A 24,506-nucleotide genomic window follows, 5' to 3' on the forward strand; every position below is an offset into this window, starting at 1 on the left:
TCATTCCCTTAAATTCTGGTTCATCAATACCACATAATATGATATTCTGTGTTTTAGAATTTTCAGTAGCAATCTTCTCTTCTTCACTAGTCCATGTAGCTTCAGACTTTTATATTTTAACTCCCTCGACATTTGTAGTTGGTGTCTTCAAATTTGTCATGATAGAACATTATGTTTTCTCATCTATAAACTTGATGAAAACTCTCATCCTGACTTTTCAATAGGCATAGTTGAATCTATTCAATTTTGTGAGTGAAAATCAAGTGGGATCAAATTTACTATGTCAAATGTCTTAACTCTATTACCAAATTGAAAGAAAAAAAAACAATTAATCTTTGTGAGCAGATACAGGAATAACTATTAAACAAGTTGCAACTTAACCAAGTGATTGTGGAAGACCAACAAACAAACACTGGAAATTAATTACAAAGTTGATCTTATGTCATTTTAGCCTTCCTCCTTTTTATTGGTCATTGGAGACTGTTCACTTGAACTATAGCATCCTAGCATTACCGATGTACTAGAGAAACTGCTGGTCGATGAACTTAATCTAGGGCAAGACTTTAGTTTGGATACTTATGTCTAGTCAAGAATCTGATGAACATGCGTTGTTTGCTTTGGGTTTTCTTGAGATTGTTTTTGTTTGTTTTCAGTGTTGTTTTCGTAGTCATGTTCTTCACTAATTGGTTTGGAGCCACAGCATAAAACATTTGCCAGCCCTGTATCCATACAAAAAAAGAATCACAATTCTAGCTAGTTTAATCTATTTACGTATGAGCAGATTTGAAAATTTCTGGAAGGTTAATGAAATTCAGGAAGGTACTTTTCATGGACGAAAATTCTGAACCAAAATAATAGATTATTAAAATATTTATTTATGTATTGTATAGATTGTCCTTCCAATTCCACAGCCTTCTACAATTTTCTTCTTCTTTCCTGGTAAAAAAAAATGAGATCCCCGCAAAGCCCACACGTAATATATTTAACTATACAATAATTAATTAATATAATTTACTCATCATTAATATAATTAATATAGTTATATATAAAATGCTCTCATAATTTCAATGTTGTAAGCTAACAATAATACGATTTTTCTTTTATTATGATAAAATTAATTATCAATATAGTCACTTAATAAAGGAATAATTTCTTTATCTATTAATTTTTTTTACTATGTTTATCAACAAGTGAAACTATAATAAGTAATATAACTAACGGATAACCAAAAATAGAAGAAAAGAAAAAAATGGTAAAAATGTAAACGACCGTGATTTTCTCCTGTCCTCTACCTACGGAATATTCCATCTTAAGTTTCAAGTGTGCTCCCTCTAAAATAAATCTATAAAATAAATGGCCAAATATTCCAAAGAGATGAAAAATGTTTCTGGAGTCGGTTTAAATTCTCCACTTCCCATCTTTGTTTTTCATGTGATCTTGTTAAACAGTTCCTATGCCTGTTTCCACCGTCACCTGACCCCTTTCTTAAATTCAATGAATCTTAGCCAATTCATTAGAAAAGAATAGACAAGATATGGCCATGGCTCTCAAAGCGGTTCATGTTTGTGATGTGCCTAATCTTGATCAAGTCCCTGAGAATGCTGCATTAGCACTCTGCTCAACTCGTTTCCGAGCAGGTAAAGTTGTTGAATTTTCAATCTCCACCCTACCTTTCTTTTCTTTTTAGCTTAAAAGATCTTGTTTTAATGGGGGTATATGAATAGGTGTTAATGATGATAAAATATGCGAATGCAACATTCCCAAGTTTCTAGTAGTGGGTCACAGAGGGAACGGAATGAACATGTTGCAATCGCCTGATCCCAGAATGAAATCCATCAAAGAGAATTCTATTCTTTCTTTCAATGAGGCGGCTAAGTTTCCTATCGATTTCATTGAATTTGACGTTCAGGTGAGCCTACCATCTCTCTCCTCCCTTTCACCAAACATAGCGTATCCCGGTATAAAACCGGCGGCATGCCCCGCAATTAAACTAACTTCCACGTTTCTCTCAAATCCGCCGATGGTTTTTGAGAGAGAGAGAGCAAACATTTGTCTTTCAGTATTATTTGCCCTTTCTTAGAACTTCCTTTTCTTCCTTTTCCCTTTTTTTTTTAATTGTTGTTATTATTATTATCTACCCTACCAAACTAAGAAAAAAAGCGGTGAGGTTCTGTCTCTATTCGCCGCGAAATTGATAACTAGTTTTAATGGGGACTCGTAATGTCGATCTGGATGAGGTTGTTGTCTCATGCCCGGTAGGTCGTCAGGTGGCCCGGCCAACCCCACAATGAAAGAGATCCCACTTGCAACCCTGTTTAGCTGGTCTAAACCTTAATCTTTGATGTCTAATTCATTTTTTGTTTCATTCAGCATTCATTGTCGATTTAGTTATGAATCTGCTTTTTGTTGGGGCACTGATTGGTTTACCATTGTTTTCTTTGAATTGCCTTCTTTGGTGGTGTTTTTCTTTTTCTTTTTTTTTTTCTCTTTAAAAAAAAACTACATGGATGAACAAAGAACCTTTAGACGGATCTTGTAAACAAATACCAAAAAAACCTATTTGTTGTAGGTGACGAAAGATGACTACCCTGTCATTTACCATGACAACTTCATCCTCCATGAAGAAAAGGTTAGCTATTTTCACCTTTCCTCTCATAGTTTTGCATGATTCATACCCTATAATTGGTTAAGTTGCTAAATATTTTGGGTGTCAATTCCAGGGTGCCATTGTTGAGAACAGAGTTACAGAACTTGCTTTGGCTGAATTTCTTTCCTATGGACCTCAGAAACACCCTGGAAGTGTAATAATCTTTGACCTTTCTCTTTTGATCGACCATGTTCTTTTTTTGGTCTTTTGATTGACTAGTTTGCAATTCAGGAGGGAAAACCGCTTTACAGGAAAACAAAAGATGGAAGGTTCTTCGAGTGGAAGGTTGAAAAAGATGCTCCTTTGTGTACACTTGAAGAGGCTTTCCATAATGTCGATCAATCGGTGGGCTTTAATGTTGAATTGAAGTTTGATGATTTTATTGTTTATAAGGAAGAGGAACTCACACGTATACTTAAAGCTATCTTGAAGGTAAATGCTTGTTTTAGCCTTCAAGTGGTGGGGAACTCGAGACATTTTAATATTTACATTATGGTTTTTAACTAATGGATGCGGCTTCTAAAATTCATGACCAGGTGGTGTTTGAGAATGCAAAGGGCAGACAAATCTTGTTTTCTAGCTTTCAACCTGATGCAGCCCGGTTGATTAGAAAATTACAGAGCACATATCCCGTAAGTGCAGATTTTCCGGTTCCAATTGATCTTGGTTTGCCAACACTGACATCCAAGCACATACATTGTTGATTGAGGCTTTTTCTTTTTTTTTTTTAATATTGATATCAGGTATATTTTCTCACCAATGGGGGAAGTGAAATTTACACAGACGTAAGGAGGAATTCCTTGGAGGAGGCTATTAAGCTCAGCCTTGAAAATGGCTTGCAGGGGATCGTATCCGAAGTCAAAGCAGTGTTTAGAAATCCTGGAGCGGTTGGAAGAATCAAAGAATCAAAGCTTTCCCTCATGACCTACGGTCAATTAAAGTAAGTTAAAACAGTTGTTAAAGCATTATTTGTTTCGAATTGTATTCGCCTAATCCGTGCATTGTTTTGCAGTAATGTCCCGGAGGTTGTATACATGCAACATCTAATGGGTGTTGAGGGAGTTATTGTGGACCTGGTTAAGGAGATTAGTGAGTCAGTATCAGATTTAACCCATTCAAAGGAGGGAGAAGAGAAAAGCTTGTATGGGGAGGAGGATGGGAAGAAGGAAGTGAAAGCAAAGCCACAATTTTCCAAGGATGAACTCTCCTTCCTATTGAAGCTAATACCAGAGCTGATGATTCAGGCTTGATTTAAGCATATCTAATATTTGGATACCCTCAAAAGTAGAAAGAATATATGATGCAGAGAGTTGTGTTCCCATGTAAACTGTTGCTGGTTGTTCATTAGACAAAAAAAGAAAAAGAAAAAAAAGAACCTCATAGCTTATGTTCGTGAAGTTGGAGATCGTGTAACATCAAAGACGGTGGTTATGCTTCTTTTCTTTTATAATTACACAAGAAAACGAATTTACAAAACTTTTTTGCCTTACTACTGAATACCATAGATACACCTAAGCAGATTGAAGCAATAAGACAGTGCAAGGTGTTGTATTGTATGATGATACATTTTGTCCGTTAAAACTAACCAGAGTGCCATTCTCTTCTAATTTCGTTTCAAGGTTTTGCGAATAGATTTTGAATGCCATGAACCAATATGGAGTGTCAATGAATTCAATGGGCAAATCGCTTGATCATATTTTTTCAAAGAAAATGACGTTCAAAGAATTTTCAGACCCCAAACTTCCAGCCTTGCCATTACCTACAAACCGCCTGCACCCGTTTGAGCCGATCAGCCCCTTTACCTTAGAGTGGTTTTGAATATGGAGGCACCCCTCGCTAGAAGAGCCATACTTTCTTTTGTTTTGAGACCTATTTTTCTTTGAGGCACACACAACAAACCATTAACCTTCACAATTCTCCTCCTTGTGTCATCACCACCCAACAAATATCTTCTTCTAATCTTTCGTTTCTTTGCAGACTCCCTTGGGCGGTAAACCTATTAGACTGGGGCGCAGATGGTACCACATTTACCAACATTACCCTTCCACCCAAAGAATTTTACTTCTCCACAGACAATTTTTTAGCAAATTTGTCTATAATCGGTTTTCACACTTCTTACTTGGATTAACCAGATACGCCACGGTAACATGATAGTTGTTTTTTTAGATTCTCAACCTACCACCTATAACTGGTTTTTTTTTTAAATAAGGATATGAATATGTTCAAAGATTCGACTTTAAATAGGTGTTTTTCTCAAGTTACAATATCGTTATAGTATTTAATTTTACCGTCACCACTATTCTTACACTAATTAAATATACAGCTCATGAGATCTGTAGTATTTACGTATCAATAGAAGTTTAATATCTTAAATTCAATTAAAAATAATTTTACACATCTCAATCCACTTTAATATATAACATCTTAAAACAACTGTGTGAAATAAAATATTACTTAATTGACTTATATTGAGCATAGTTCAATAGGATTAATTGTTTAAAACAATATATATATATCAAAATGAACCCGAACTTGAGAAAAAAAAATGTATGAAATTCAAACTTCAAAATAATATAAATCCAAGAAAACTTTAACTGAATCCAATATGTGAACTCAAAGTTGTGTAAAAATGATTACTTAAAATTGATTTGAAGTGGTACTTTGAAGCCAATAAGAAAGAACCCGAAGGCAAAATAATTTGAACATAAAACAATTCTAACGGATAAAATTTAAATCAAATCCAAAATAATTAAGTTTGTATGCATGCATTTGTCACACTAAAAGCTTATTGTATTGGATGAATAATTAAAATTCATAAATAGGCGAAGATAAATACTCCAAAAATTGTCCACCTTCCAAATTGGTTGGCAACTTTCAAGTTGCTGGGTTGCACCCGACAGATACCCAATTGGACGGAACCCTAATTCACAAACATTACCATCATGGGTCTATCTCAATACTTACGTAGTAAAGTTGGAAAGGTTAAACATCCTCAACTTGTTGTCTTAGTCGCACGTTAATCATGTTTCACTGCTGCTTGTCTGGATTATAACATTTATCTTCAGGGGCAGTCTATTATATCCGACTTCATTTAATTTTCAAATATATATTAATCTGATGTGAGCTAGAATGGCAGACAGCAGGAAATAGAAGATTAAGGAAATAAAGTTAGTTATAATCAGTTACAAACGGGGAGTTTTGATCTTTAATAAAATGGAGAGTTTGGGGTCTAAGGTTAAAACAGTAAGACGCAGCGTTAAACATTAGTGAAACGATGCGTTTAAGTATAACAGATTTTGCCAAGCTGTTTTCTTTGTTATTTTTCTTATTTAGCACGAGTTGTATGGGGAAAAGGCAGTTTTGAAATATATCCAGAAAATTTAACATTCTCTTCTTCTTCCTAGTTTTTCTTTTCTTTCAATTCTCCTTCTGCTTGGATTTGCTAACGCATCAAAGGTATCAGAGCTGCTACGAATCCCCCTAATGGCCGGTGACGGAGTTTCGACGCGACTACAGAAAGAAGTTGGCGGGCTACATCAAGAAGTTTCTAAGTTACAGGAGGAGATAGTTCGTTTGGAGACTAAGATGGAGGCTCAGTTCCAGGAGTTTAAGGATGAGTTCCGTGGGGATTTGCAGGCGTTGTTAGGCCAATATTTTGGTCCTCCACCTACTGGACCTACTGCTCACAACACCACGGACAAGGGAAAAGGAGTTTTAGGTGCCCCCCCTGGGTTCTTGCCTAAAGAGCCCGAGTTTCCACAGGCGACAGTGGATCCTAAGCTGACGGAAATGAATAGTGTGCACCAAAGAAATCCGTCACATTTGGGTGGTGTGTCGGTTAAGGTCAGTCGGCTTGAATGTCCTAAGTTCGATGGAAATGATTTCAGAGGATTGTGGACTAAATTGGAGCAGTACTTTAAAGCTGAAGGTACATTTGAAGCCAACAAGATTTGTACGGTTATGTTGAACTTGGAGGGACATGTATTGGAATGGCATCAATTTTATTCCCAGCGTAATGGTGGTATCCAAATGTTGTCATGGCCAGCGTACATGAAGAGCATGCAGGACCGTTTTGGATTTGGGCAATTTGGAAATCCTATGAAGGAGTTAGTAAATTTGAAACAACAAGGTACTGTTGAACAGTACCAGGATATGTTTGTGGGGTTATTGAATCAGTTGCATCTTCCGAAATCTTATGCTCTCAGTACTTTTCTTAGTAATTTGAAAGCTGATATTGGCCATTATCTGGATCTGTTTGAGCCTTCTAACCTGATGAGGCTTTTCAGCTACCTAGAAAGATTGAAGTGCTCCTATCCTACCCAGCAAGGAAACCCACATCAGTGATGACCAGCTCCCCTAGATATCTGCCACCTTCTTCTGTTATCTCGGGGTAATCTTCGACTCCTACAATGGCTATTTTAGGCTCACAATCTGCTAGCGTTGCCTCAGGGAAAAAATTCAGGATCTCGGTCTATTTCACTAGTATTGATGGCTGAACGAAAGTAAAAAGGCTTATATTTCTGGTGCGGGGCCAAATATCATGTGGGACATAAGTGTGTCAAATCCCAACTGTATCAATTCTTGTTGGAACCTCTATTGGATAGTGAAGCGGAGGACTTCCAAGAATGCTCAGACAAGTTAGAGGAGTGTGGCTTAGAAAAGAAGTCTACTAAATCTTCCCCTGTGATATCGTTGCATGCGCTTACTGGCTTGCAAGGGCATAACACTATGCGGGTAGCTGCTCGGGTGGGGTCTAGCTACGCCATCATTTTGGTCGACTCAAGCAGCACACACAACTTCATTGATACCAAACTGGTTAGTATGTTATCATTACCTATAATACATCACGATCAATTGAAGGTTTCTGTGGCGAATGGTAGTTGTCTGTTCACTAGGGGATTATGCAGAAGAGTGTCATGGGAGGTTCAAACTTACCAATTTGAAACAGACTTTATGGTTCTGCCATTGAAGGGGTGTGAGATGGTGTTGGGGGTTCAATGGCTTTTGGCTTTAGGTAATATTGTGTGGAATTTTAGTTCGTTAACAATGCAATTCGTTGATAAGGGTTAACCATGCATTATTCAGGGCATTGTTCCTGGTTTGTTGGCAACGGCTAGTAGTGAGTCGAATCCTAAATGATTTGTAGCAGTTGGAAATTCTTTGGGACCTTATGCAGCAGTGCTAAGTTCTCCGGATCAAATGACGCTTGCAGTTAAGCAAGTTCGTGAATTGGATGATCATTTTCGAGGGATATTAACTGAATTTGATGACATTTTTCAAATTCCAAAGGGGCTGCCACCACCTCGTCTGCATGACCACCGCATACCGTTGAAGGATGAGTCGGCAGTGATCAAATTGCTGCCTTACAGGTATCTAGCTGTTCAGAAAAATGAGATGGAAAGATTGATTCGAGAAATGCTCCAAGCGGGCATAATACGATATAGCACTAGCTCTTTTGCTTCTCCTACAGTGATGGTCAAAAAGAAAGATAGGAGTTGGAGACTTTGTGTTGATTATAGGCAGTTAAACTAGCATACTATTAAAGATAAGTTCCCTATTCCTATCATTGAGGAATTGTTGGATGAGCTAGGAGAAGCTCAAGTGTTTTCCAAATTGGATTTGCGGTCTGGATATCATCAAATTCGGATGTGGGAGCATGACGTGCATAAAACAGCATTTCAAACACATGAGGGGAATTATGAGTTTCTCGTGATGCCTTTTGGCCTCAGTAATGCCCCCTCTAGCTTCCAAGCTCTCATGAATTCTATTTTTAAGCCATTGTTGATGAAGTTCGTGTTAGTGTTTTTTTATGACATTTTGGTGTACTCACGATCTTGGTTTGAGCATCAACAACACTTGAAGGTTGTTCTTCTCATCTTACGGGAACAACAATTGTACGCAAAAAAATCTAAATGCTATTTTGGCACCTCGCAAATTGAGTATTTGGGACATGTGTTGCAGAAGGGAACGATTTCCATGGACAGAACTAAGGTCGAGTGCATTTCTTTCTGGCCACTTCCTCAATCAGTGAAAGAGTTGAGAAGCTTCTTGGGGCTCTCGGGATATTACAGGAGATTTATAAGGAACTATGGACTTCTTGTTCGACCTCTCACAGAGTTGTTAACAAAGAATGCATGGCAATGGTCGGCTCAAGCAATTGAAGCTTTTCAAGCTTTAAAAGCTGCCTTATGTACTGCACCAGTATTAGCGCTCCCTAATTTTCAGCTTGAATTTATGGTGGATACAGATGCAAGCGCCTTCGGCATTGGGACAGTGTTACAGCAGCAAGGGAGACTGGTGGCTTTCTTTAGTTAAACTTTAGGTGTAAGATATCAGACCCTTTCGATTTATGAAAAAGAAATGCTTGCAGTATTGTTGGCTGTTCGAAAATGGCATGCTTATTTGATGGGGAGACACTTTAAAATTCGAACCGACCACCAAAGCTTACGATTTTTGTCTGAGCAGTTGGCTGTCACTCTTTTTCAGCAGCGATGGGTAGCTAAGATGCTCGGTTATGATTTTGAGATCTCTTATCGGAAGGGAATTAATAATAAGGTAGTTGATGCCCTATCTCGACATCCTCAGCTAGAGCAAGGTCAGTATGTTCAAATGTCAGTTAGTTCATTTATATCAAGTCTTTTGGAAAGGGTCCAACAATCTTATACAATCGATGATAAGCTGCAACAACGTATACAAAATCTCCAACAGCCTCAGTCTCACGATCAAAAGTATTCATGGGATGGTTGATTTTTGTATCGGAAAGGAAAGATTGTAATGGGAAGAGATCTAGAGCTGCGACAGGAATTGTTTTCTCATTTTCATGCCAGTACAGTTGGTGGCCACTCAGGTGTTCATGTGACCAGGAAGCGTTTGTCTAGCTTGCTCTATTGAAAGGGTCTTACTTCTGACGTTAAGAAATAGGTGAGGGAGTGTGTGGTGTGTTAGGAGTGCAAAAGTGAGTTGGTGGCATATCCGGGACTCCTTCAGCTACTACCTGTACCTAACAGAGCTTGGTCAGTTGTTAGCTTGGATTTTATTGAAGGCCTGCTAACTTCCAACAAGAAAAACTCTATTTTAGTTGTGGTTGATCACTTGACTAAGTACGGTCATTTTTTTCATTATCCCATCCGTATACAGCTAAGGATGTAGCACAGGAATACTTGGCTCGTAATTACAAACTACATGGCATGCCCGACACGCTTATATCGGACAAAGATAAAATTTTTGTCAGTCGTTTTTTGCAGGAGTTGTTTCGACGATTAGGCACCAAACTACTTTTATCCACAGCCTAACACCCTAAAACGGATGGGCAGACGGAGGTTTTAAACCGATGCCTTGAGAATTACTTACGGTGCATGACTGGCGAAACACCTGCTCACTGGTTTCTTTGGCTACCCTTTGCTGAGTGGTGGTATAACTCGTCCTTTCACTCATCCATTCAGCTTACCCCATATGAAGCTTTATATGGTCAACCACCTCCTATGCACATGCCCTATCTGGCGGGCACTTATTCAGTAGCGGGGGTAGATAGAAGTTTGCAAGCTCGAGAGGCAGCGAGAAAACTACTGCAGTTCTATCTAACAAGAGGTCAAAAGCCCATGAAGCTTTTCGCTGACAAACATCGTTCAGAGCGGACGCTCCAAGTAGGGGATTTAGTTTATTTGAGGCTGCAACCTTATAGACAGCAGACCGTTCGAAGAATCCTTAATCAGAAACTATCTCCAAAATTCTATGGGCATTTTTCTGTGATTAAGAAGGTGGGAGAGGTTGCATACACCCTTCAGTTGCCTCCGGGATCTCGTATACATCTTACTTTCCATGTTTCTCAGTTGAAGGAACATATCGGTGCATCGGTTACGCAGGCCCAATTGCCACTGGTAGATATTCATGGTGTGTTACCAAAAGAACTGTTGAACATGGACTGTAAAGCAACAAATGAGCAACTTGGTGCATTTTGTTTATTTTGTTTATTTTGTTTATTTTTAATATTTGTAATCTTTTGTAATTGAAACAAGTTGGTGTGCAACTTGGTTTCATAATGATAGCTATAATTGAAACAACATAATGATAGCTAATATGCTTTCATAATGATAGCTAATATGCTTTCATCTTTTTAATTATTAATTGGCAAGTTGCCAAATTTAGTGGAAATTGTTAGGTAAACATTCCACTTTTGTAACTCTATATTTTGAAATGAAATGAAAATGGTATTATCATTCAGTTTCAATCAAACATATTTTTTTTCCTTTTGCTTGTTAACCGAGAGCTTATGCTCTTGATGCTTTGTGTTTTTCTGCTTGCTGTTTGAAGAGCTTATGCTCTTAGTGTTTCATTGTTTGGTTGTTGCTGCCATTTTATCCAACAAATGGTAATCAGAGCATCCTATCTTTGAGGACCTTTGTGGTTTTGTTTTAGTTTTCAAAACAAAGTCAGTTTTGCTTCTGCAAAATCAGTTTCAGCAACATGAGCTTTGCACCTCCTCCACCACCAATTTTTGCTGGAGAAAACTACCACATTTGGATAGTTAAAATGAAAACTTACCTCCAAGCACTTGATCTGTGGAATGCAGTTGAAAATGATGTCGAGCAACTACCATTGAGAGCAAATCCAACCATTGCTCAGATCAAGCAACATGGTAAGGAGCGAGCCAAGAAGCATAAAGCCATGGCCTGCCTACAGAATGGAGTGTCTGATGTAATTTTACTCGCATCATGGCCTGTGACTCACCCAAACAAGCTTGGGACAAGCTGAAAGAGGAGTTCATGGGATCAGACAAGACAAGGCAGCAACAAGTAATTAATCTTAGAAGGGAGTTTGAAAATTTGAAGATGAAGGAGTCAGAAACTATCAAGCAATATTCTGATAGGATTATGGCTACTATCAATAATATTAGACTCATTGGAGAAGATTTCAGTGACAGCAGGGTTGTTGAGAAGGTTATTACCACCTTACCTGAAAGGTTTGAGTCAAAAATCTCCTCATTGGAGGACTCGAGAGATCTCACAACCATTTCTTTGTCTGAGTTGGTTAACTCACTTTATGCACTTGAGCAGAGAAGAGTAAGTAGGCAGGAGGAAAGTCCTGAAGGTGCTTTTCAAGCAAAGGTCAGAGAAGGCTCCAGCTCAAGTCAGAAAGCTAAGAAGCCTTGGTTTGAAAAGAGGGAAAGATCAAAGAAAGATGTCGGTAGAAGGAGGTTTCCACCATGCGTTCACTGCAAGAAGACTAACCATTTGGAGAAGTATTGCTGGAACAAACCAGACATCCAATGCAAGAGCTGCAAGCAGTATGGTCATCATGAAAAGATTTGTAGAAATCAAGAAAAGTCACAAACTCTGCCAGTACAAGCCAAGACTGCTGAAGATCTTCAAGCTCAGGAGGAGCATGTCTTCACTGCCTCATGTTCTACAACCACAAGTAAATCCAAATGCAGTTGGCTTGTGGATAGTGGCTGCTCACATCACATGGTATCAAATGAGAACCTGTTCAAGGATCTTGACAGGAGTTTTGCTTCAAAGGTCAGAATAGGCAATGGGAATCTGATTGAAGCTAAAGGCAGAGGTGATGTTATGATCAACACTAGTTCAGGTAACAAGGTTATTTCAGATGTGCTTTATGTACCTGAAATAGATCAAAATCTACTTAGTGTAGGTCAGCTGGTTAAGAAAGGCTACTCTCTAGTTTTCAAGAATGATTCTTGTGTTATTAATGATATTCTTGGTAGAGAAGTTGTTTCAGCACCCATGGCAGATAGGTGTTTTATGTTGGATGTGAGCCAACTTGAGAGAAGAGCCTATACAAGTTCAGTTGAAAATGCTGATCTGTGGTATAGAAGATTTGGCCATGTCAATTTCAGGTCACTCAATTTGCTGCACAAGATGAGTTTGATAGAGGACATGATTAAGGTTGATGCAAATGAGTCTGTTTGTGAAGTATGTCATCTTGGTAAACAGGCCAGGTTGCCTTTTCCAGTAAACCAAGCATGGAGGGCTCGAGAAAGACTTGAATTGGTGCACTCAGATGTTTGTGGACCAATGAAGACTCCTTCACTGAATGGCAGTAAGTATTTTATACTGTTTATTGATGATCTGACCAGATTTTGCTGGGTTTATTTCATGAAACAAAAGTCAGAAGTGTTTGAAGTTTTTGGAAAGTTCAAGGCATTGGCAGAAAATCAAATAGGCTACAGGATTAAGGCCTTGAGGACAGACAATGGTTCTGAATACTTGTCTGAAAGATTTCAGAAGCTATGTGAGCAGGCTGGGATTCATCATCAATTGACCACAGTGTATACTCCTCAGCAAAATGGAGTATGTGAAAGGAAGAACAGAACAGTGATGAACATGACCAGGTGTTTGTTGTTTCAAAGCAAGCTTCCAAACATTTTTTGGGCTGAAGGTGTCAACACCTCAGTGTACCTGCTCAATAGGCTGCCAACACATGCTTTAAATGATAAAACTCCTTTTGAAGCATGGTATGATCTTAAACCAACAGTTTCCCATTTAAAAGTGTTTGGTTGCATGTGTTTTGTACTTGTCCCTGCAGAAAGAAGAACCAAGCTTGAGAAGAGATCAGTTCCTGGTATATTTGTTGGCTACAGTAGCTACAAGAAGGGCTACAGAGTATTTGATCCTTCAACCAAGAAGATTTTGGTAAGCAGGGATGTCAAATTCAATGAAGGAAGGTTTTGGAGTCTAGATGGCTCTAACACAAGTCAGTTTGAAGAAGAGCAGATTGACAACAATCTGGAATTGGCAGAAAATGAAGTCAGTAATGCCAATGTAGATGATACTCCTGTGAGAGGGACCAGGTCTATTGCTGATATCTACCAAAGATGCAATGTGGCCATTGTTGAGCCTTCAAGCTATGAAGAAGCTGCAAGAAGCAAGAGCTGGAAGAAGGCTATGGAGGCTGAAATCGACATGATCCATAAGAATGACACTTGGGATCTGGTAGACAGACCTGATCAAAAGAAGGTCATAGGTGTCAAATGGGTTTTCAGGACCAAATTCAATGCTGATGGCTCTTTGAACAAGCACAAGGCAAGGCTTGTGGTGAAAGGGTACAATCAACAGTTTGGCATTGATTTTGAGGAGACATTTGCTCCAGTAGCAAGGCTGGACACCATAAAGCTCCTGTTTGCTTTGGCTGCACAGAAACAGTGGAAGGTCCATCAGCTTGATGTCAAGTCAGCTTTCCTGAATGGCTTCCTTAAAGAGGAGATTTATGTTGAACAACCTGATGGATTTAAAGTCCAAGGAAAGGAGGACAAGGTTTACAAGCTGAAGAAGGCACTCTATGGACTAAAATAGGCTCCTCGAGCCTGGTATGACAGGATAGATGCTTACCTGTCTAAGCTCAATTTCGAGAAAAGTTTGAGTGAGCCAACTTTGTTTATAAAGAAGTCCAAAGATGAGACTTTGCTGATTGTCTCAATATATGTAGATGATCTATTAGTGACTGGAAGCAGGGTCGATTTGATTCAAGAGTTCAACAAGAATATGCAAGACATGTTTGACATGACAGACTTGGGAATCATGACTTACTTCCTTGCTATGGAAGTAGACCAGTCTGATCAAGGCATTTTTATCAGCCAGCATGCATTTGCCTTGAAAATTCTCACTAAGTTTCATATGGAAAACAGCAAACCAGTGAGCACACCATTAGCTGTGGGAGAGAAACTAAGCAGCTTTGGAAATGAAGAAAAGGTAGATGAAAAGGAGTATAGAAGCCTGATTGGATGTTTACTTTACTTGACAGCAACCAGACCTGACCTTATGCATTCAGTTAGTCTACTGTCTAGATTCATGCACAGCTGCAATACAACTCATTTGAAAGCAGCAAAGAGAATACTCAGGTATGTCAAAGGTACTTTGAAGTTTGGTGTAATGTTCAAGAAAGGAAGTGAGCTGAAATTAACTGGCTACTCAGATAGTGACTGGGGTGGATCAGTTGATGATATGAGAAGTACTTCAGGCTACTTCTTTACACTTGGTTCGGGAGTTTTCAGTTGGAGTTCAAAGAAGCAACAAACTGTTGCTCAGTCTACTGCTGAAGCCGAATACATACCAGCTGCTGCAGCAGTGAATCAAGCCATTTGGCTTAGGAAGTTGCTATGTGATTTGAATGAAGAACAGCTCGAGCCTACTGAAATTTTGGTGGATAACCAGTTAGCAGTTGCCATCTCTAAAAATCCTATTTTTCATGGCAAAACCAAACATTTTAAGCTCAAGTTTTACTTTGTTCGAGAAGTTTTCCAATCCAAAGAAGTGAGTCTAATACATTGCAGCTCACAAGATCAATTGGCTGACATTTTAACAAAGCCTCTTGGCACAATCAGGTTTGAATTTCTAAGGAAATCAATTGGTGTTTGTTGCCTACAGTCCAAGGAGGAGTGTTGAACATGGACTGTAAAGCAACAAAGGAGCAACTTGGTGCATTTTGTTTATTTTGTTTATTTTTAATATTTGTAATCTTTTGTAATTGAAACAAGTTGGTGTGCAACTTGGTTTCATAATGATAGCTATAATTGAAACAACATAATGATAGCTAATATGCTTTCATAATGATAGCTAATATGCTTTCATCTTTTTAATTATTAATTGGCAAGTTGCCAAATTTAGTGGAAATTGTTAGGTAAACATTCCACTTTTGTAACTCTATATTTTGAAATGAAATGAAAATGGTATTATCATTCGGTTTCAATCAAACATATTTTTTTTCCTTTTGCTTGTTAACCGAGAGCTTATGCTCTTGATGCTTTGTGTTTTTCTGCTTGCTGTTTGAAGAGCTTATGCTCTTAGTGTTTCATTGTTTGGTTGTTGCTGCCATTTTATCCAATAAGAACCAGCTCGAATTGTGGATAGGAGAATGGTCAAGAAGGGCAACCGAGCAGTGACTGAAGTCTTAGTTGAATGGGCTGATTCTTTTCCTGAAGATGCTACATGGGAATCTCTCGACCTGCTTCAAACTAAATATCCTCATTTTCATCCTTGAGGACAAGGATTTTATCTTGGGAAGGGAGTATTGATGTGAGCTAGAATGGCAAACAGCAGGAAGTAGAAGATTAAGGAAATAAAGTTAGTTATAATCAGTTAATCTCATTTAAGCAAACGAGGAGTTTTAATCTTTAGTAAAACAGAGAGTTTGGGGTTTAAGGTTAAAACAGTAAAACGCAGCATTGAACATTAGTGAAACGATGCGTTTGAGTATAACAGATTTTGCCAAGCTGTTTTCTTTGTTATTTTTCTTATTTAGCACGAGTTGTATGGGAAAAAGGCAGTTATGAAATATATCCAGAAAATTTAACATTCTCTTCTTCTTCCTAGTTTTTCTTTTCTTTCAATTCTTCTTCTGCTTGGATTTGCTAACACATCATAATCTGTATATAATAATAATAAGGGCCTTGTCCCCCGTCTCCTTAAATCATCCGTCTGGAAAATCTATAGCATAAATATTCTTATGTCTTTGCTTCAAATTCAAGAATATGAGATGATACAGTTCCCTATTTAGTGCTGACCTTTTAATTTTCTTCACCTAGTTTGGTTCTAGAAATTCAATAATTTAACATTTTTTTCCTTCATTTCTTCTTCTAATTTGATCATTTACTTGTTGTTAACATTAATGGGAGACAACATTAATGGCAAACAATACAAAGTGGTGCAAGTTTAGCACCCTAAAGTTGACTTTGAAAAAGTGGCATGGGATAATTTTTTTTTGGTCCTTGAGATAATGGGCTATTTATTGTTTGGTCCTTAAACCTCAACTATAAATAGGCCTTCTCATTTCTCATTTCAATTCATCCCAACCAATCTTTCTCTCTTAGTTTTCTCTCTTCTCCCATTTGAGAATTCTTAAGGAATTCTATTTGTTTGTAATACTTTGGAGATAGTAAAGTTATCATCTGGTGTTAGTGCCCGAGGACGTAGGTATAATTTACCGAACCTCGTTAAAACTCTTGTGTTCTTTCTTGTCCTATTTTTCTTTCAATATTTGAGGGTATAATAGTAGTATTTAATTGTGCTATTAAATTACTATAGAAGGGATATTCTGTCTAAGGAAAGACTTGGTATTTAAGAGATCCATGTGATCCACCTCTCTTCCCTGGGAATTGAACTTTGTGTGATTTTTTAGTACAATAATTTACACGCTTCCGACCCTATTGGAACAACAAGTGGTATCAAGAGCCGAAGGTTAATCGTAGTATGCTCTGTGGTTGCAGTTTAAACTGATCTTCCACATCAGAAAAGATTTCCTTAGGTATATTGAAAGATTATGGAGAAAACGGTCGGTGTAGGAGCTTCAACATCGTCCATGTGGACAAGACCGACAATTGCAAATGCAAGATTAGCCGTGGAGATCTTTGATGGCACGGGCCATTTTGGTATGTGGCAAAGTGAGGTTCTAGATGCCCTTTTTCAGCAGGGTCTAGACATTGCCATTGATGAAGAGAAACCAGATGATGTACAGGAGAAAGATTGGAAGGCGATCAATCGGTTGGCATGTGGCACAATTCGATCATGCCTTTCTCGAGAGCAGAGGGATGCTTTTTCAAAGGAGACTTCTGCAAATAAGTTGTGGGTGGCACTTGAAGAAAAATTTTTGAAGAAAAACAGTCAAAATAAGCTCCACTTGAAGAAAAGACTGTTTCGCTTCACATACGTTCCAAGTACCACAATGAATGATCACATCACCAAATTTAATCAGTTAGTCACTGATTTGTTGAATATGGATGAGACATTCAAAGATGAAGATTTGGCTTTGATGCTGTTGAGGTCACTTCCTGAGGAGTTTGAGTTCCTAGAAACTACTCTACTTCATGGCAGGAGTGATATATCTCTGAGCGAAGTCTGTGCGGCCTTATACAGTTATAAACAGAGAAAGAAGGACAAACAGAAAAACTCAATCAGAGATACAGAAGCTTTAGTAGTCCGAGGTCGTTCATACACTCGGAAGAAAACTCAAAAGGGGAGATCAAAGTCAAAGTCCAGACTCGGGAAAGATGAATGTGCTTTTTGTCATGAGAAAGGCCACTGGAAGAAAAATTGTCCAAAGCTGAAGAATAAGGGAAAAGCTGCTGTAGATGCTTGTGTTGCTAAGCATGATACTAGTGACTCTGAACTATCACTGGTTGCATCATCATCGTCGTTCCATTCAGATGAGTGGATATTGGATTCGGGTTGTACCTATCATATGTCCCCTAACCGGGAGTGGTTCTCTGATTTAGTAGAACTAAATGGAGGAGTTGTTTATATGGGCAATGACAATGCCTGTAAAACTGTTGGGATAGGTTCAATCCAATTAAAGAATAAAGATGGATCAACCAGAGTTCTGACTGATGTTCGGTACGTGCCCAGTTTGAAGAAAAATCTCATCTCATTGGGAGCCTTGGAATCCAATGGTTCAGTTGTTACTATGAGAGATGGGGTTTTGAAAGTGACATCTGGCGCACTTGTGATATTGAAGGGCATCAGGAAAAATAACTTGTATTACTACCAAGGTAGTACAGTTATTGGAGCAGTCGCTGCAGCTTCCGGCAACAAATTGGACTCAATACAGTTGTGGCATATGAAGTTGGGACATGCCAGCGAAAAATCCTTGCAAATTATGGCAAAGCAAGGATTGTTGAAAGGTGCAAATGTTTACAAACTAAAATTTTGTGAGCATTGTGTTCTGGGAAAGCAAAAGAGAGTGAAATTCGGTACTGCTATCCATAATACAAAAGGTATTTTGGAATATGTTCACTCAGATGTGTGGGGGCCTTCCAAGACACCTTCATTGGGAGGAAAACACTACTTTGTTACTTTTGTTGATGACTTTTCCAGAAGAGTTTGGGTGTATACCATGAGAACTAAGGATGAAGTGCTTAGAGTTTTTCTTAAATGGAAAACTATGATCGAAAACCAGACTGGCAAGAAAATCAAGCGGCTTAGGACGGACAATGGAGGGGAATATAAAAGTGATCCGTTCTTCGATGTGTGCCAAGAGTATGGTATTGTTCGACACTTCACAGTTAGGGATACACCACAGCAGAATGGATTGGCAGAGCGTATGAATCGAACATTGCTGGAGAAAGTTCGATGTATGTTGTCCAATGCTGGGTTGGGCAAGCAATTTTGGGCTGAGGCTGTGACATACGCTGGCCATCTTGTTAATCGTTTGCCATCATCTGCATTAGAAAGAAAAACTCCTATGGAGGTATGGTCTGGAAAACCGGCTACAGATTATGATTCCTTACATGTGTTTGGAACCACTATATATTACCATGTGAAGGAGTCAAAGTTAGATCCGAGGGCAAAGAAAGCTCTCTTTATGGGAATCACTTCTGGAGTGAAGGGATTTCATCTTTGGTGCTTAAGCACAAAGAAAATGATCTGTAGCAGAGATGTTACCTTTGATGAATCTGCCACATTGAAAAAGGTAGCAGATAAAGATATTCAGACGAGCAATACTCCACAGCAGGTGGAGTGTACTCCAAAACAGGTGGAGTTTGAGCAGATGGGGATTTGCCCAGTTAATAAGTCTAATTCTCCAGCCACAATGGAGGAATTAGAGGTTGAAGAGGTTCTGACCTAAGAACCACTAAGTACACCAAAACCAGTTGCAGTTGCAAGGCCACGGAGAGAAATTCGTAAACCTACTCGATTTACTGATATGGTGGCCTACGCCCTTCCCGTTGTTGATGATATTCCTATCACTTATCAAGAAGCAATGCAAAGCTTAGAAAGTGATAAATGGAAAAGCGCCATGGATGAAGAAATGCAGTCTCTCCGGAAGAACAATACTTGGGAGTTGGCGCAATTACCGAAAGGTAAAAGGGCAATCGGATGCAAGTGGGTATTCGCAAAGAAAGATGGATCTCCTAGCAAGAAGGATATTCGCTACAAGGCAAGATTGGTAGCTAAAGGCTACGCTCAGAAGGAGGGAATTGACTACAATGATGTATTTTCCCCTGTTGTGAAGCATTCCTCCATTAGAATTTTGTTGGCCTTGGTAGCACAGTTGAATTTGGAGCTAGCTCAACTTGATGTTAAGACGGCTTTCTTGCATGGTGAGTTAGAAGAGGAGATCTATATGACTCAGCCAGAAGGATACACAGATGCTGGTGGTAGAAATTGGGTTTGTAAGCTTAACAAATCGCTATATGGATTGAAGCAATCCCCGAGGCAGTGGTGCAAGCGATTTGATAGCTTTATGAGAAGGCAGAAGTACACAAGAAGCAAATATGACAATTGTGTATATTTGTAGAAGCTGCATGACGGATCTTTCATTTATCTACTCTTGTATGTTGATGATATGTTAATCGCTTCGAAGAGCCAAAATGAGATAGATAAGCTGAAGGCTCAGTTGAATCAAGAGTTCGAGATGAAAGATCTAGGTGAGGCCAAGAAGATTCTCGGCTAGGAGATAAGTAGAGATAGACCGAGAGGCAAGCTCTATTTAAATCAGAAGCAATATCTGAAAAAGGTATTACAATGTTTTGGTGTAAATGAAAACACAAAACATGTAAGTACCCCACTTGCTTCTCATTTGAAACTTAGTGCTCAATTATCTCCGAAGACTGAAGATGAAAGAGAATATATGCCGAAAGTCCCATATGCTAATGTAGTTGGGAGTTTGATGTATGCGATGGTGTGTACGAGGCTTGACATTTCACAAGCTGTTGGAGTTGTGAGCAGGTATATGCATGATCCTGGAAAAGGACATTGGCAAGCTGTGAAATGGATTCTACGGTATCTTCGAAAAACCGTAGATGTTGGTTTAATTTTTGAACAGGATAAAGCACTTGGTCAGTTTGTAGTTGGATATGTTGATTCCGACTTTGCTGGTGATTTAGATAAACGTCGTTCAACTACGGGGTATCTGTTTACTCTTGCGAAAGCCCCAATGAGTTGGAAGTCTACCTTACAGTCTACAGTAGCTGTGTCTACTACAGAGGCAGAATATATGGCAGTTACAGAAGCTGTTAAGGAGGCTATTTGGCTTAATGGATTGTTGAAAGACTTAGGAGTTGTTCAAAGTCACATAAGTTTATATTGTGACAGTCAGAGTGCTATTCATTTAGCAAAAAATCAAGTCTATCATTCAAGAACCAAGCATATCGACGTAAGATATCACTTTGTGCGGGAAGTCTTTGAAAAAGGAAAAATTCTACTTCAGAAGATTCCGACAGCAGATAATCCCGCAGATATGATGACCAAGGTGGTAACAACAATCAAGTTTAATCATTGTTTGAACTTGATTAACATCTTGAGAATTTGAGCACATTCAGGTGTATGGCGCTCGAGAGTGCATTTGTAGGCACTACAAAAGATAGCTTTATCGAATTTGGGGAGTTGAAGGAAGTGTGTGAAGATGTGATTATCCTAATCAAATCTTCAAGGTGGAGATTGTTAACATTAATGGGAGACAACATTAATGGCAAACAATACAAAGTGGTGCAAGTTTAGCACCCTAAAGTTGACTTTGAAAAAGTGACATGGGATAATTTTTTTTTTGGTCCTTGAGATAATGGGCTATTTATTGTTTGGTCCTTAAACCTCAACTATAAATAGGCCTTCTCATTTCTCATTTCAATTCATCCCAACCAATCTTTCTCTCTTAGTTTTCTCTCTTCTCCCATTTGAGAATTCTTAAGGAATTCTATTTGTTTGTAATACTTTGGATATAGTAAAGTTATCATCTGGTGTTAGTGCCCGAGGACGTAGGTATAATTTACCGAACCTCGTTAAAACTCTTGTGTTCTTTCTTGTCCTATTTTTCTTTCAATATTTGAGGGTATAATAGTAGTATTTAATTGTGCTATTAAATTACTATAGAAGGGATATTCTGTCTAAGGAAAGACTTAGTATTTAAGAGATCCATGTGATCCACCTCTCTTCCCTGGGAATTGAACTTTGTGTGATTTTTTAGTACAATAATTTACACGCTTCCGACCCTATTGGAACAACACTTATTTCATGCATCCTATGTCTTAAAATAATGCAAACATTAATTTATAGGATTTTAAGCACTAGTAAGATACATACACATGATTGCTTGTGTAGTTGTATATGTTTATTATTTTATAGTAATATTTTTATCATAAGATCAACCCATGACTTCATCTTTATGTGTGTGTATATATATTATCAACAGTACTTTACATATCGAATTCATGGAGATTTGGGGGGATTCAGATTCATGGAATAAGTTCTATTTTTATCAAAACCAGAGTAAAGATAAAAGATAGCACTATCTTTTGTTTTCTTTTTCTCTGGTAATGGCAAATGATGGCTATAGAAAAGAAAGGGCCATTATACATAAATGATTGACATAAAGGTTTTTAAGCACTGATCAGTTAGCCCTCCTTTTTTTTCTTTTTTTTTTTTTGGATGAAACTCTTGTCACTTCATATCATAATATTAAAGAAACACATTAGTTACCTTGCTAACTTTTCACTTCTATGGTAAGATAAATGTTTATTCATGTTACATAATTTAGAGAAATATTTTTTAAAGAAAACTTATCCCTTCTGATACAGGTTTCAAAGCCATGTGAGTTAAAATGCAATTTCTTTAAAGCTCTGTTATTTCTCTTCGGATGTGAGCATGAAAGCAGCTATGCTTATGTGTAACCCAATATAATGGTATGCTTGTAAAGAAGGCAATCCCAAAAAGGTTAAGCCAAATATTGAACAAAACCATGTTGCTGTAAAAAAAAAATAAAAAAGGAAAACAAATGCTAAAGCCAAAGGACATAATTTATTTTGCAGAGAAAAGTTAATATATAGGGAGAGAGAGGTAGATTAAAATAATGAGAGGTGAGCAGAAAGAGACATATTCCACTTAACAACATATTTTACTCAAAACACTATAATTGCAGCCTTTGACGTTTTTCTATTACTCCTTCAAAAACCCTCATCAACACCCACACGCAAACTCCTTTGACTCTCTACAAAAGAAAAAACCCAGACATATAATATAAAGGCAAACAAAAGAAAAGAAAATGAAAGATTGGGTCACGAAACCCAATTTTTCTTTCTATACTATTTATTTATCCAAGTGGGGTGTGAGAGCATTTGCTTGTTCTATAAAGAAGTCATACTTTCCCCTCTCAAATGCCCACCTCTCTCTCTCTCTCTCTCTCTCTCTCTCTCACACACACACACACACAACAATTACAACTTTTCTTTTATATCCGCATTTCTTTCTTTTTCTCTTTTCTTGTTCTTGTTCTTGTTCCCCCCTTGTTGATATTCTCTATTTACTTAGAGGGATTAATATAAGAAGGCAATGTGGGATGGTGGGGTTGTGGGCTCGATTTGGCGTTTGAAGCCTGCCTCCCTCCCTTAGTTGGTTTTTAGGTGCTTTCGGGACTAATTGGTTGCCTGCTTTTGACGATGATGGCGAAGCTTAATTTTGTAAAGAACGGTGTGCTTAGATTGCCTCCTGGGTTCCGCTTCCATCCTACTGATGAAGAGTTAGTGGTTCAGTACTTGAGAAGAAAGGTGCTTTCTTGGCCCTTACCTGCCTCTATCATACCTGAAGTTGATGTTTGCAAAGCTGATCCTTGGGACTTGCCAGGTTGGTTGCTTTATTTACACTTTCACACCTCACTCATCAAATTTGGTTCCTTTTACTATATAACATTAAACAAAAAAGCAGTCTGTTGTGTCAATAGCTATGAATGTAACAATAGTTAAACAATTAGAAGCCTTTAGGACAAAATTAAAGACATAATTAGATGGCCTGATACATTGGGGTCTATGTTCAGGTGACTTGGAACAAGAGAGGTACTTCTTTAGCACAAGAGAAGCCAAGTATCCCAATGGGAACAGATCCAACAGAGCCACACTTTCAGGATATTGGAAAGCCACAGGAATTGACAAACAAATTGTAAGTTGTAGTGGCAACCAAGTAGTGGGTATGAAGAAAACACTGGTTTTTTATAGAGGAAAGCCCCCAGAGGGAACTAGGACCGACTGGATCATGCACGAATATCGCCTTGTTACCGCTGACACCTGCAATGCCCCACATAAGAAGAACCAAACTCAGGTTAACTTCGGGTCTTTGCTCTCATTTCATCTTTACTGCTTGTACCTATAGTTGTTGAGCATTTTTAATAATTCAAGCATCTCATCCCAACCACATTTCTTAACCTCTGGAGTCGGGGAAATGGCAGTACATTGTTGCTTTAATGATGCTATGTTAGTTGGTCAGTCAAATTAATGATTTGTATTAAAACCTATGCAGAACCATGTGGTGGCAGTGGAAAATTGGGTGTTGTGCCGCATATTTTTGAAGAAAAGAAGTGGTGCTACTAAAAGAGAGGATGACGGCCTGCAATGTTGCAACGAGAAGGGAGTTGGTAAAGCAAGGAGAAAGAGCCCTGTTTTCTATGAATTCCTGAGCAAGGAGAGGACAGACCTATATCTTGCCCCAGCATCCTCCTCATCTTGCTCCAGTGGGATCACACAGGTGTCAAATGATAACGCGGATGACCATGAAGAAAGCAGCAGTTGCAATAGTTTTCCTTATTTTAGAAGAAAACCTTAAAAAAGCCACACTCACACTTTTGTTTTCTTGTCTATATCAGTAGTGGGGCTTTGAGTATCCCTTCAGAATAATAACCTCTTTAAAGAAAAAGCAATCAAGTGTTTGGTAATTTCAAGTCTTTGGGTCTCTTTTGTCTGTGATTACTACGCAGCAGAAATAGTTGTCAGTAGAAACCCCAAAAAAAATTATTAAAGGAAACAATATATGGTTGTGCATGCAGTAACTATTACCTAAAGAGCAAACTTTCTTGGGCACATGGCGGTTCCCCTTGTAATTAATGAAAAGCTAAAGACATATTACCCTCTTTTTTTATACATTTTACAAAA

General features: G+C 38.3%; 2 protein-coding genes across 2 annotated transcripts; both read left to right on the plus strand.

The window, feature by feature from the left end:
- Positions 1 to 1,368: 1,368 nt before the first annotated feature.
- LOC107886704 (glycerophosphodiester phosphodiesterase GDPD1, chloroplastic) lies at positions 1,369 to 4,123 on the plus strand. The gene is made up of 8 exons (XM_016810754.2): positions 1,369 to 1,637; positions 1,725 to 1,909; positions 2,570 to 2,629; positions 2,721 to 2,801; positions 2,879 to 3,079; positions 3,184 to 3,279; positions 3,391 to 3,587; positions 3,660 to 4,123. Exons 1-8 carry the CDS (start codon positions 1,535 to 1,537, stop codon positions 3,895 to 3,897), a joined length of 1,161 nt encoding a protein of 386 aa, XP_016666243.2. The 5' UTR covers positions 1,369 to 1,534; the 3' UTR covers positions 3,898 to 4,123.
- A 17,100-nt stretch (positions 4,124 to 21,223) lies between these two features.
- Positions 21,224 to 24,295, plus strand: LOC107886702 (NAC domain-containing protein 83). Its single transcript, XM_016810753.2, has 4 exons — positions 21,224 to 21,351; positions 22,167 to 23,208; positions 23,399 to 23,679; positions 23,878 to 24,295. Exons 2-4 carry the CDS (start codon positions 23,025 to 23,027, stop codon positions 24,178 to 24,180), a joined length of 768 nt encoding a protein of 255 aa, XP_016666242.1. The 5' UTR covers positions 21,224 to 21,351; positions 22,167 to 23,024; the 3' UTR covers positions 24,181 to 24,295.
- The last annotated feature ends 211 nt before the right edge of the window (positions 24,296 to 24,506 follow it).

Source organism: Gossypium hirsutum, chromosome A03 (assembly GCF_007990345.1).
Source record: "Gossypium hirsutum isolate 1008001.06 chromosome A03, Gossypium_hirsutum_v2.1, whole genome shotgun sequence".
In the NCBI taxonomy this organism is placed as follows: domain Eukaryota; kingdom Viridiplantae; phylum Streptophyta; class Magnoliopsida; order Malvales; family Malvaceae; genus Gossypium; species Gossypium hirsutum.